The sequence below is a fragment of the Tursiops truncatus genome, chromosome 4 (genome assembly GCF_011762595.2).
Source record: "Tursiops truncatus isolate mTurTru1 chromosome 4, mTurTru1.mat.Y, whole genome shotgun sequence".
NCBI lineage: Eukaryota > Metazoa > Chordata > Mammalia > Artiodactyla > Delphinidae > Tursiops > Tursiops truncatus.
Window position 1 is genome coordinate 31,616,120 of NC_047037.1, and position 13,537 is coordinate 31,629,656.

The following is a 13,537-nucleotide window of genomic DNA, read 5'->3' on the forward strand; positions in this document are numbered from 1 at the left end:
ATTAGTTAATTTAAAGTTACTGTGCTCAACATAGTAAGTGCTCAAATTGGAGGCTTTTAGTAGTAGTATTCTGCATTAGTAACAGTGCTTAGCCTTTTTTATTAGCTTTTTCTCACTCCTATTAGGCATGTGATCAACTAAGTACTGAAACTTTTCCATACAAACAGATAGCAAGTCAGGTCTCCTCCTTTTTGTAGTGCTTTATTTTTGTTTTAACCAACACTAGCTTCTAGATTTATCCCTCTAACATTTTGTCTTGCAGATTTCAAATTAGCGTTCAAAGCTGTTGTATAGTTCTGAATTTTGATTCTGTCTTCTGTGGAGTTCCTTGAGCCACCCGACTGTTACCTACAGACTTGATAAGCATCCCTAGGCTTGCACCTGACTCATGAATTTAAAAAACAATCAAACGAACAAGAGATTGAATTGGACGAGAACTAGAATAAAACTGGTGACTTCCTTCCTGGCTGACAGACTCACTAACCCACTATCTTTTCGTATGATGACCAGCTCTGTACCCACTTTACAATGCTTTCCCATGGGAGATCATAAGATATTTTTGCCAAAATAAAAATCCACTACGAATACCATTCCTCTTGAATTTACTAAATGTGTAACCCTAGTAAATGAGATGAGGTCCCCTTAACTTTTCTTAACAATCCTGTGTTCGTTCCCAATGATTTAGTTTTAGAACCCATCTGCTTCCCAGTCTCTGGAGCATTTGGCAGGGATCAAGCTCACCCTCCTGTTCTGTGGTCCCTGTGTTCTGTCCTCTTGTCCTGTGTGAAAATTAGTGTGTTTGCCAGTCTTATGGTCTTTAGACACATATCTTATCTGTTTTTGCTTTTCTCAAAGCTTAACAAAAGTAGCTCGGTGATTATATCTGCAGTTGCCTGTAACAAGGAGATGATTCTGTTAGGGTTGCTTTCTGAAAGCCCTTGACCCCTTACCAAGCCCTTACCTTCTTCTCTCCCCACCCCTGCACACTCCATCCATCTCAGAAATCAGTGCAGTGTCAATCACCATCGAGTGTATAGTTGTCCATCCAAGCCCCATAAGTACCTGGTAACACTTCCAAAATGTAGCATCAGCTGGAAGTTTTCTAAAGATAGATTACCCAGCCTACCCTAGCCCACCTGGATCATCCCATCCAGGCAACTTTTAGGCAGCCAGCACCTTCTGCGGACTGGCCCACGGAAACCACGAGAACACTCCGTCTGTCTGCCTCTTCCTCGACATGGGAAACCCACACTCCCACCCACCCTTGAACATGAACCACAGGTTCCCAGGCTCTTCAGTCCAGCATCCATGCACTTTCACTTCCCTACCTGCCTTCCCTCTAGTCTCTTTCACCCAAATCAAATCTCCCCTTACAAGTCTGTTCTCTGTGCTGCAGGCTCAGTGCGGGGATATAAGCCAGTGCCTTAGGGAGCACTTGGCATTCTCAAATTGACCAGATCTGCCAGGGCTTCACGGACTAGAGAAGGTATTATGTTTGCCAACATTTCTGTTATGTCTCCTTCAGCCTTTGCATCAGCTTGAAAGGTAGGTCTGGGAGGGCAGGGGCCGCTGACCTCTGTATGTGGCCCTATGCCCTCCCTGCCTGTGGGGAAGAGAGGCAGGGGCCATCTCGGGTACTGATGAGTGAGGCTGGGGAACTGCTGCAGGTTTTCTGTCCCTCTCAGGGCAGGAAGCACTTAGATGTCCGGGTTACCATCCACGTCCCACAGTGAGGTACATGCATGTGGATGGCCCAGGAATGGTTATGTGCACACATTCACATCAGGTGCGTCCACCTTTCTGCCTCCTGCAGTGGGACCCACAGAGAGGACCAACAAACCACCAACCAGGGCTTCTGAGATTAGTCCTCACCCCATTTTGACTTGCTTCTGACCTCCAGCCGCCTTGCGCCTCTGCAATATGGTAAGATCATGGGCTCTGCAGCCAGGTTTAGAGGGTGTGCAGTCCACCTTGGCCACCCATGAGTGGTGAGACCAGGCAAAGTCATGTCATTAATGTCTGCCACCTAGAGTGGTTGTCAGAGTCAGAGGGATGGACACGAGCCTCCAGCATAAAGTTCCCAATGCACCGAGTAGGCTTTCCATAACTAATTACTCCTACCCTCCCCCGTCTCGGGCCAGGCCTATTCTCCACCAGAGCCTTGAGTTTCCTCTTCTGCTATATGTGTGCTGAGTTTTCTCCCAGCTCCACAGCTCTTAGACTGTCATTCTCCAACAGTAATAGCTTTAGTCAGAATGATGGATGTCCGTGGGAGAAAATGCACTAATGCAGCTCAAAGCATGAGGCTATGAGTTTAGAGAACCAGAGTGCAAAGAGGAGCCAGGTGTCAGGGACTGGGTAAAAAGAGAACAGTTATGAATAGGAGGAAAGAGCATTTATAAAAAGGAGAATGGATTTTAAAAGAAGACAGACTTCTAAGGCCAAGGAGGGAGCGAACTCTGGTCCGTGAAGAACTCTGCGTTCCCGGGTCCCACCCTCACAGGTTGCAGCAAGGCCTCTGCTACTGCAGACTGGGTGGTGGGTTTTATGTGGACCCTGAGAACCAGGGAAGCCTCCTTCTGTTGGTCTTAGAGGGGACAGAGTTCCCCAGAAGCGGGCTGTGAGCACTTTGGGAGCAGACCTCTGTGCATGTGGGTGCCATGTGGCGGCCCAGCCAGGCCGGCCACTTCAGAGCAGAATGGTCAGGTCTGAGGTTGAAGTGCCCAAAAAGGCAGCAAGATGCACCCCAGCTTGATGCTTAGGGACTTTCTGTACCCCGACTAAGGGGTGGTGACAAGGCTTAACTTACATGCCTTTAAAAAGGGACATTCTCACCTTTGGGCGTCTCTAGTCTTCAAAATGGCACTCTTCCTTTTGAACCCAATTTTGTGTCCTCTGCTTTCAAGCCCACATGGCCATCTTTAAATGTTTCATCCAGAGTTCAAAGGATGCCAAATCTGAAATAGACTTTATAGTGGCTCTCAACATGGCCAGGAGTCAGCCCAGAGCAGGGAAGCGGGGCGATGTCAGAATCCCGAGAGGCAGAGGCAGGGAGGCAGGGCAGTGGAGAAAGCCCTCCAGGTAATTCCGAGGCACCCTGGAAGGGGGCACCTTCACTTAAGAATCACAGATAAGTCAAAGTCTCTGTTCTTAGGAAGGTAAGGCCCTTCTTGGAAGGGAAATGCCCCGGTTACTATAAGAAAAATCATCTGTAGATTTTGCCGTGAGGTGCAGAGTCAGGATGTGAGGAAAGGAGAGAGAACACATTCTAGTTTCCCCTCTAAAACCAGTGATGTCTGGTTAAAATGGAGGCCCAACTGGCCTGCTGGGGGAAAGAAAGAGGAGTAAATGGGACTCTGAGTGTTGCAGGAGCTGTGCCTATCGCCTTAGAAGGGGGCTGCTCTCCCAAGCCCTCACTCCCCATTTGTGCTCCTGATCATGGGGGCTGCCTGGACCACCGTGGGAGCCTCAGCCGGTGCCCAGCCCACAGACCTCTCCCAGCCATGACTGTGGAACAGCAGCCCAGCTGCCAGGGGTTTGGTCCTCTACAGACCCTTGGCAGGTTCTTGTTCTTGGATTGAAAGCCCCCTGGGAAACAAAGCCATATCTCCAGAGTGGCCTTTGTGCAGCTCCAGCCAGCATCGACCTTGGCCACACCCGAACACGAGCCCCTCGGCAGTGAAGCTGCCATGGGAACAACCTGGCATCACTCTCCTGCCTTGGGTGACCTCAGGTGAAAACTTTTGCCTTGGAGCCCATTTCCACTCCCAGAACCGCCCAGTGAAAGCCAGCTTAGGATGTGTGTAGACGGAGCCTGTTTTGCATGCTCACTGCCCAGCAGCACTCAGGTGAGATGCAGCTCACGGCGGAAGCCTGGGACAGAGAGTGCACAGCACACAGTGCTGGGGCAGGTTTCTGAGGGCGTCCGTGGAATTCAAAAGGAGTTATTTAGAATCAGAGCTTGTCTGCTGTAAAGATCTAAGCGTTCTGCTTTCTGGACTGAGTGGGACCTGTGCAGATCCTGCAACGTTGTCATTACACAGATCAAAGAATAATCCTGACACAGGCCTGTACGTTGCACGCTGGCGAGGGGAAATTTTAGTTATAAAATATTACATTTAGGTTTTGAAAAAAAAGAGAGTAGATAATGAGTGAGAAAAACTTTTAAAGGCACTGCTTAAAAGAAAACACTTGGGAGATATCCCAACACTTTGGCCTCTTGGGCTCTGCTATCTTTTTAATTCCCTACATTCGTGTTCTCTGACTTATCTGTGAATTTGGTTAACACATTCCCCAGCCGCTCCATTGGATAAGATAAGGCAGAAGATGTTAATAGAGAACCCTCTGTCTTTTCCCACTGGGTCTGATTTCAGGATTCACTGGCTTGCTAAACCCAATCTTCTCCCTGCATCCCATGTCCTCCATGGGCTTATCAATGCAGAAGATAATCTACCCACCAGGCATCCAATGAGTGCCCACAAAGGGTGGACACAGATGGGGTGGGCAGCCTCAGTCCCTGGGGACCCAGCCGCTGGGCGCTGGGGGCCGGGAGGGGGCTTGTGATTGGGACCGGCCAGTCTGGCTATAAGGAGCCCTCCAAGCACTCGCCTGTTCGACTCAGTGGTTTTCCGGGGCTCAGGTGGTAGGTGTCTACTTTCTACTCACCTCGGCCTGTGCTGTAATGCTGGAGCTTATCACTGTACACAGCTTCTTTGCTGTAAGCCCGTTTCCTGTGGACACAAGGGAGAGGAGCGCTCTCAGCTGGGGTGCACCCCGACCACCCTGCTCCCGGGCCTCCTGTCCTGATGGGGGCTCACCCAGCCATCTCGTGGGATTGGGTACTGCAACTCTCACTTTAAGTGGAGCTCCTGTCGTGGCCAGCATTCTGGCTTGACCACCACCTTGGGCAGCTGGGTGGAGGTCTTTCAAGTCAACGTCTGTCAGAGGCCGGGCAGGGCTGTGCGTCTCCATCAGAGCTTGGAGCAGAGGCTCTGGATGACGCCTATTAGCACTCTGGCCGCACTGCAGAACTTCTCGGGAGGGGCCAGCTGAATCTGGGCTAACCACCCAAGGCAGCAGCAACAGTATTAAAAATTCACAAGGGCTTCAGGGCCTGCCCTCCTGAAGGACACAGAGCTCCTCGTTTCCTCCTTGGCTGCCCTACTGCCCCACTGTGCCCTGTGCCGAGGGCCCTATAGCTCTGTAGCCAGAGGATGGGCTGCTGCACACGGTGTGATGCTCCAGTGGGTCAAGTGCGATTTTGTAACTGTCACTCCAGGAAAACCGTGTGTGTAGGTGGGCTAAGCGTCTTGGCTAAAATGAGGTTTGAGGATGAATGCTCAGAGGCTGGCCCAGCTCTTAACAGAAGATTTTATCCCAGGCACAGAGAAAATAAATAATCTGGAGAATTCTAGGCTGCCTGTGGATGGAGATGGGATGATGACTGTGGTGAGTTTGGCCCTGTCCAGTCTGCATGGCATGGGAGGGGTCCACAAGCGGGGCTTCCTGGGTCTAAGGAGAGCAGGTGGGGGCAGGAGCGGGGGGCCTACCTGCTGCAGACGATGGAGATGGCCACCAAGGACACGACGAACACGACCCCAGCTGCCGCCGAGCCAGCGATCAGGGGCAGCTGCTCACGCAGCTCAGACTTGTAGTCGTCTAGGTGAGAAAGAGGCATTAGAAGTTTCCTGTATGCCCTTTGCATAGGGCTGGTACTCAGTGATGACAACAAAGACATGAGATGATAGATAGATAGATAGATAGATAGATAGATAGATAGATAGATAGGTTCTATGCTTCAGAGCTGTAAGCCTGACCCAAACCAAGAGTAATCTTTATCCCAAATAAACAAAAACAACGAAAACCAAATCACAGTGTCAACAATAAAGGCAAAACAGCAGTGACAGAGGACCTCAGAACTAAATTGATGACACTGGTCCCAGAGCAGAGGTGACTCCGATCTACATGCCCTCATTCGGAAGGTTTCTCAAAGGTCCGTCAGCCACCTTAAGGGTACGTCTAATGGGGGGAATGGGAAGCACTGCTGAAGTACCTTCTAAAACACAAAGTCGCTGAGATGCAGCCCAGTCAACAGCTTCGCTGAGCAGAGATTTAAGAGTATCTGCAGCCAGCCAGCACTGCACCCAGTACTGCAGAGGATGGAGGAAATGCCAAGAAAACAGCCCAACACTCTCAAGCTCACACTCAAGAGAATGGGTCCAGGCTTCCGCTGGTGTTAGAACCAGGCTGTATCACGCGGGGGAGCGGTTGCCTGCCAGTCACAGAGACAGACAGAGCTCGCCCAAACCCTGGCTTTACCACGGGGAAGCTTGGTGATCTCGGACAAAGCATTTAGCCTCTCTGACCCTCAGACTTCTTATCTGTTAAAATAAATTTTTTAATTAGATCATGTGACATATTTCACAGTGTGTGATCTATCACAGATGTCCTTAATACGAATTCTCTTTTCCTTAATCCATATAGACCACTTGGCCCAGTGGGCTGTTATTATTATTGTGGTTATTCTCTCACTTGGTGTCAAGGAGCCATTATCGAATGTTCGGGACTGAGGCAGACGGAGGTCAAGCTAAGTATGTGCTATTACAAGTAGGGTAGGCGGATATAGTGAATAAAAGTATGCGCTGGCCGGTTAAATGTGAATTTCAGATAAACAACAAATAATGTTTTAGTCTAAGTATGACCCAAATATTACATGGGAGATACTTAGACTAAAACATTATTTGTTGTTTATCTGAAATTCACAACATTTAACTGACCATCCTGTATTTTATCTGGCCCCCCTAACAATAATTCCTCTTGAAGTGAGGTTCTCAAGCCCTGCATCAGAATCACCCGAGCCCGACTGTTAGACCTATTTTCAGGCCCCTCAGACCTACTGAACCAGAACCTGTGAGTGAAAGGCAGGGTATCTGAGTGTTTACCAAGCACTCCAGGTGGTTCTTATGAACCCTGACGTTTGGGAACCATGCTTCAACTCTGCGGGTGGAGGATGAGATTTCAAAAGACAAGGATGGGGCTTCCCTGGTGGCTCAGTGGTTGAGAGTCTGCCTGCCGATGCAGGGGACACGGGTTCGTGCCCTGGTCTGGGAAGATCCCACATGCCGCGGAGCGGCTGGGCCCGTGAGCCATGGCCGCTGGGCCTGTGCGTCCGGGGCCTGTGCGTCCGGAGCCTGTGCTCCACAATGGGAGAGGCCATAACAGTGAGAGGCCTGCGTACCCTAAAAAAAAAAAAAAAAAAAAGACAAGGATGTTGTTCTTGAAGTCTCCCACTCTCTAGAAATCAATTTAAAAGACTGAAGGTAGAGTTTCAGTTTCCCTCTGCTGCGAGCTTTTTGTAATATGTGTGTTTAAAGAAAAAATAATTTGGCAAAAAATAAAATAAAATTCATGTTAATTAAAAAATTCCTAAGCCATGTGACCTTCACCCTTTCCCACTAATTTCTAGAGAGTCAGAGGCTTCGAGAACCAATATCCTTGGGTTTAGAAGTCTCCTTCACCACGCACAGAGTTGAAGGATGGTTCTCAAACACTGGGGTGCATAAGAATCACCCAGAATACGTGGTAAACATGTAGATACCCTGCTGTATAAATGGGTTTAAAAAAAAAAATGAGGTGAGCAAGTAAAAAGTTAGCAGGCTGTAGCTAAGAGCAGCCAGGACCACAGCGGCTCTGCCCCACGTGGACATCACCTGCCCAAAGCAGGGTCACTGACCCTGGGCGGGATCCCACAGGTCCTGCCCGCCCCAGTGACCCTATCACTGACAACCTTCAGACTCACCTTTGTGCTGCAGGGAGGCCTGAAGCCTCAGTGAACATAATTACTACCGATGTGTGAACCTCAGTCATTACGATAAATACTCTCAAATTTGGCCACTTACCAGAACTCTCCTACATCCAACCTCTGTTGGGTTTACAAAACTTAACTGCCAAATGTAAAAGGAATAGCCTTCTTGGGAGAAATTTTTACTTCTTGATTTGTCTAGCAGAACTGCCAAGAGACCAGTACTCAGAGCATTTTGAGTTTGGGCTTTTAATCCTGTGTACCTCCTGATGCCAAAGTGCCCATAAATCTAGATGGTAAGTGAGGTGCAAAGAGGGGAACAGAATCCTTAAGGAACTGAAGACAGCCTGTGTTCTTTCATACCAGCAGTATTATTCATCTGGATAAAGTGGCTCACCTTTCTACCCTAGCTCACTATCCTCAAAATATGAACCAAAACTCACCTAAAATAAACTCAGAGCTGGCTGCAAACTCTCATCCTACAAAGGCCAGACAGCTCACATCAAAGCATCCAAGTACAGATCACTGGGAAGTGGGGGGGAAAGCCCCCAGCTCAAGGCAGAGTCCTCACACTAGGATGCCCACCAGCATTGGCTTCTCTTACAATTTTTCATAAGAAAATGGATAGTATAATTTTTATATAAAATCATTTGATTTTTAAATATTTCTGATGACTCTTTAAATTGTTTCAAAATATAATATGGGTCAGTAGAAAACCTCAAGCCCTCTTAAGGGCCTCATCAGAGAGTGCTGGCCTAAAATAAAATGTTATGTAAGGGCAGAGTGTTTTCTATATAATTTAAGTAATGAAGGAAAAATTAAAGGCTTTCAATTTGTGACGCTGGGAATAGAGTGACACCTGGGAAACTATCAGGAAACAGCTCATCAGTGAATAAATAAATATAGAGAGATAGGTGGAGAGATAGTAGATAGATAAATGAATACATACACTACAGTAAGTGGCTAATGTAGAGACAGACACCCATACACAAGGCTGAGGTTACAGGGAATTGGATTTTCATAACAATTAAATGAGGACATCTCAGAGGACTAGGGGCGATTGTTAAAACAGAGAACTAATAAAGCTCAAAGGTGAAAGTATTTTTGGTGACAGATTGTGTGGCCTTGGGGACATTTCGGAAACCAGTGGCCATGCTCTCTGGAGACGCCTCAGCAGGACCTACTGAGGGTCACACATGAAGCTGCTTCAAATGTTCTGAGACACGTGGGACAGCCACTTCCCAAATTGTGTCCCTCTGTTTTCTTTCTGGAGTCCTCAGCTCATACAATGAGGCTGCGCGTTCAGCTCCCAGCCTCCAGAACAGAGGAGTGAAGTGGGAGTGAGGGTGAAACAACACAGGCACCAACAGAGGCATATTCTTGAGTTCTGTGTGTGTCTCACTGCTGTGCAAACACAAGCCAACACGTGGGGGCCTCTGCGCATGTGGGGTGCATAGACATTTCCAAGGCAAATCCACTAGATACTGAGAAACGGGCCAGACTTCAGACAGCTGCCCTGCCTAGTGAATCGAGGAGTCTACACGGCCCTACTGGGGACAAACACTTCCTTGGGAATTCCACTGGAATCCGGTTAGCAGTTGGCATTTTGGCTGCGAGTACAGCCTTGCGGGGGGCTCTTCCCTCCTCCAGCGGCCTGCCCTGTACCCAGGTCACCGGCCTGCTTCTTACCATCCGTCAGAGTCTGGAAGCACATCTTGCCGCTGAACTTGCCATAGCCGGCCACGGTGCGGGCGCGCACCTGGACCACGTACACCATGCCGGGCCGCAGGCCATCGATCCGTGCAGTGTTGGTCTGGCTCCTGGCCATGGAGGAGTTGAACTCGTTGTGTTCCTGCAGAAAAGCAAGGGGAAGAGGTGGGCAGCCTGCTCCTAAGCATGCAGGCCCCTCAGTTCTTGGTCCTGCAGACCTGCTAGAAGTTGTCCCCAGCCCCAAGCCATCCCTCGAAACAGGGACAGGCTGGCCTGGACCTAAAGAATGCCAAATCAGCTCTGGACCATGTGGTGGTGATGCTCTGAAGAGAGGGGTCTGAGCAAATGGCTGAGCTCTCATGGACTGGCAAGGGGGACACAGTCATTTTCTACTCCTTCCCCTCTGGGGTTCAGAGACAGAATCACAAAGCACATCCAGGTTTGCAAACCCACTCTGGTCTCTGACCTCAGCCAAAGCAAACTGAGTCACGTTCACACCCTACCTGCCTCTCTCTGTGTTGCTTCTGCTGAGTCCTGGTCTTTCCTCTCCTCACTCAAGATCTTCTCGGTCACCCCGCACAGTGGCTATTCTAGATCACTCCGTAAAGGCCCTCAAGTCCTTAGACAAATGGCTTTGTGTCCACTCACTCCACTGAAAACTTGAGGCCGTTCTGGACTACCTGCTTCTGCCTTCGCTTTGGTGTGTGTCCGTCTGGGTCCCCATAGTCTGAGTTCCTCTCCACCAGCATCTAGGGAGGACATGCCCCTTCTCCTGGAGAGCAGGGCCTGTGTCCTCACCTCTCCCACTATCCAGGGGGTCAGCCCCATCCTCCTGTGTGTCACTGTCTCCAGCACCTTCTGCCCTGCCCTCTGCAGTCCCTGTTACCTGCACACGTGTGTCCTCTGGCACGCACAGACCTTGCTTGGGTCTCTTCCTTCTGACCCTCCCATCCACCGTGAGTGCCCTTAAAGGGTCCTTGCTTTTGTTCTCCTTGCTGCTGATCTTGTGTAATATATGGTTTGCACCTGGACTTTTGTAGCCTCCCATCTTTTCTGCCACTCCCTCCCTACCCAAACTAAACTTCGTTTGTAAAAAAGATCTCTGGGGGCTTCCCTGGTGGCACAGTGGTTGAGAATTTGCCTGCCAATGCAGGGGACATGGGTTCGAGCCCTGGTCTGGGAGGATCCCACATTCCTCAGAGCAACTAGGCCCGTGAGCCACAACTACTGAGCCTGCGCATCTGGAGCCTGTGCTCCGCAACAAGGGAGGCCGCAATAGTGAGAGGCCCACTCACGGCGATGAAGAGTGGCCCCCGCTTGCCACAACTGGAGAAAGCCCTCACACAGAAACAAAGACCCAACACAGCAAAAATAAATTAATTAATTAATAAACTCCTACCCCCAACATCTAAAAAAAAACTCTAAGGGATACACATTAATTAAAAAACAAAAAAAGAAAAAAAGATCTCTGACTCCCTAAAGCTATTATCAGATAAAGACAAAACTCCTCAATCTCAGTCCACGGGCCTTTCATAACAAAGTCAATTCCAATCTCTCACATCCCCCTAAATCGCCGCCTTGCTGCCCCTCCAGGTACCACAGCCCTGGCCCCGAGGCCTTCGCTTAGGCTGTTTTCCCAGTTTGAAATGCCTCTCTCCAGGCCTCCTCTGCAGTCTCCAGGTTCCTTACGCCTACACCCCTCAAGTCCTCCTCTCCTAGGAAAGCACCCCTCACTATTCCAGCCCATGGACTCTCTTCACTGCTGCCCTTCATCCTTCCACCTAACCCTCAGCACTTTCGTGAACACCATTCCTGGTCTCTAATCATTCCCACGTGAGCATTGTGAAGATGGTGGCTTATCCTCCAGTGTGCAGGCACAGAAGTCTAGAGTCTGGGTCTGCCCCTGTTTTGCACCATGAATCTTAGAGCAAAATGGCAACATTAGTGAAAATGAAGATCTTGGGTCACTGAGAAGGAGGTCCCGAGTCCCACATACAGATGTAGGGCACTGTGACGAGTTCTAGGCACAGCAGTCCAAGAGGCATGATGACAAATGAGAGGAAAGCTGATGACCAGAGGTCTGTAAGCCACATCCTTAGTCAAAGGACAGAAGAAACATGGGGAGTTGAACCAGGACAAAAGAATACAGCCCCATGATAAGAAATTACCGTGGTCTTAAAATATGAAGAAATTCTACTTTGCAGAGGCAGAGATGACTGGATGTGTAATCATTCATTCATTTGGCCAGGCGGTCATATTGAGGACACACTACCATGTGCTGGGCACAATACAAGGGCTGCAGGAACCAAGGCATGGTCCCTGCCCTTGGGTATGTGACATCGTGTGGTGTGGGGCCAAAAGCAAACAGGAGATGACAGCAGTGCTGAGTGAGTGACTTGGCAGAGGGCAGCTCAGGAGGTCCCCCAGCCTAGAGTGACAAGGCGGTTGAGAGGGGCTCCGAGAAAGGGTGACATGAGTGAGTCATGGAAGAGGAAAGAAATTAGCCCCATGGATGAGTGAGGAGAGTGAGAACTGAGTAGAATATCCCCTAAGAACAGGATAAAACAGGATTGAAAAAAAAAGCCCTAAAGGGCTTCAGGAGCCTGCAAGTGAGTGGGCATCTCTGGAGCATAAGTGGCATGGGGGTGGTGCTGAGTGGCTTGGGAGCAGTTGTAAGGGACTCCAGGTTAGAGGCCAGAGCAAAGAGACATGTGAACGTTACAAAGAGGCCCACGCTCACACTAAGTGAGGTGATATCCATTGGCCTCTGGGAGAGACAGCATGGGGAGGGACCACCTGTCCATCATTTGATCTACTTAAAAAGTAGGTGGATGCCCCCCCCAATCCAGCCCCCACCAATCAGGGATTCAGCAGAAAGAAGGTCGTCCACTCTAGAAGGGATGCCATCTAGAACTTTGGTCATTACTATCTTGACACGCTGGAGATCTGAAACTATGAAAATCTTAGTTCACCTTACGAATTAGGACAAAATCCCATTGCTACAAAATCCAGGTGACTGCCTGAATTCTCTGGTTTTACTGGAAGCAGATGCAAGTGTGCACTGCTGAAAATAAGTGAAGCATTGGCTGGGCAACTCTTTTACTGAAAAATGTTATTCTGGTATATTGGCATTTGGATTGTGAGGACCAAACACTAACCCATAATCACTTTATCGTCTATGCATCCTTCAAGAAGTTCAATGATTAAAATGAGTATCAGTCCTTGTTCTCTCAGAACCATTAATCAACCTCAGGCAAACAAGTGAGAGTGAAGAGCAGGGTTGCTTTTTGTTGTTGTTTTTCTTTCTTTTTTTTTTTTTTTGGTTGCTTATGACTGATTTCACAAGTGTATGGGAGACAGAGGCTGCAGCTGTTGAGGGCAGAGACCACATCTTTCTCCATCCCCAATGCATAGCACAGGGCTTGCCCTGCCTGGGTGCCCAACACCTCAGTGCTAAATGAAGGAATAAACAGCACACTTTGGACCAGTCATTTTAACCTGTCGATGGAGCACAAGACATTGCCAGAGTCTGAAAGAGTTCCTATGAGAAAATGATCCTAAATTTGAAGGGTAGAAATTCCCAAGGCCTAAAGCAGCCCCTTCTCACCTAGACAGTTAATATGAAGGGCGAGTACATGTCTACACACTTAGTCATTAAGACAGCCGAGGGCAGCTGTAGATGCTCCTCCCTTGGTTTGCCTACAAATGCTGATGCCAGGAGTGAAAAGTGCTACAAGACAGTAAACAAGAGGGAATGATGAATGGAAACGTATTAAAATGGGGAAGAAGATGAACATGGGAGAGACCCTGGAAGTGTCATCAGCTCGATGGCATCTGAGCTCTCTATTAACGAGCTGTTGCAGGAGATAAAAACCTCATTGATTCTACTCACAGCACTGAGATTGAAAGGTGTACCAAGCACAAACCATGAGTGTGATATGGAGCAGGAGATCTGGGCTTGGAGAACTACAGCCTATGGCCAGCTACCTGTTTTTGTAAATAAAGTTTTATTGGATCCCAGCCATG

At 48.9% G+C, this 13,537-nt stretch overlaps 1 protein-coding gene across 1 annotated transcript in view; it reads right to left on the bottom strand.

Moving 5' to 3' along the window:
* The window catches only part of EPHB1 (EPH receptor B1), a 285,588-nt gene that overhangs the window by 74,447 nt on the left and 197,604 nt on the right, over positions 1–13,537 (bottom strand). The window contains exons 7-9 of the mRNA XM_073803646.1: positions 9,491–9,653; positions 5,550–5,658; positions 4,666–4,730 (exon numbers count right to left, since the gene is read on the bottom strand). Of these exons, the coding sequence (XP_073659747.1) occupies positions 4,666–4,730; positions 5,550–5,658; positions 9,491–9,653 (337 nt within the window). The remainder of the gene's footprint in view (positions 1–4,665; positions 4,731–5,549; positions 5,659–9,490; positions 9,654–13,537) is intronic.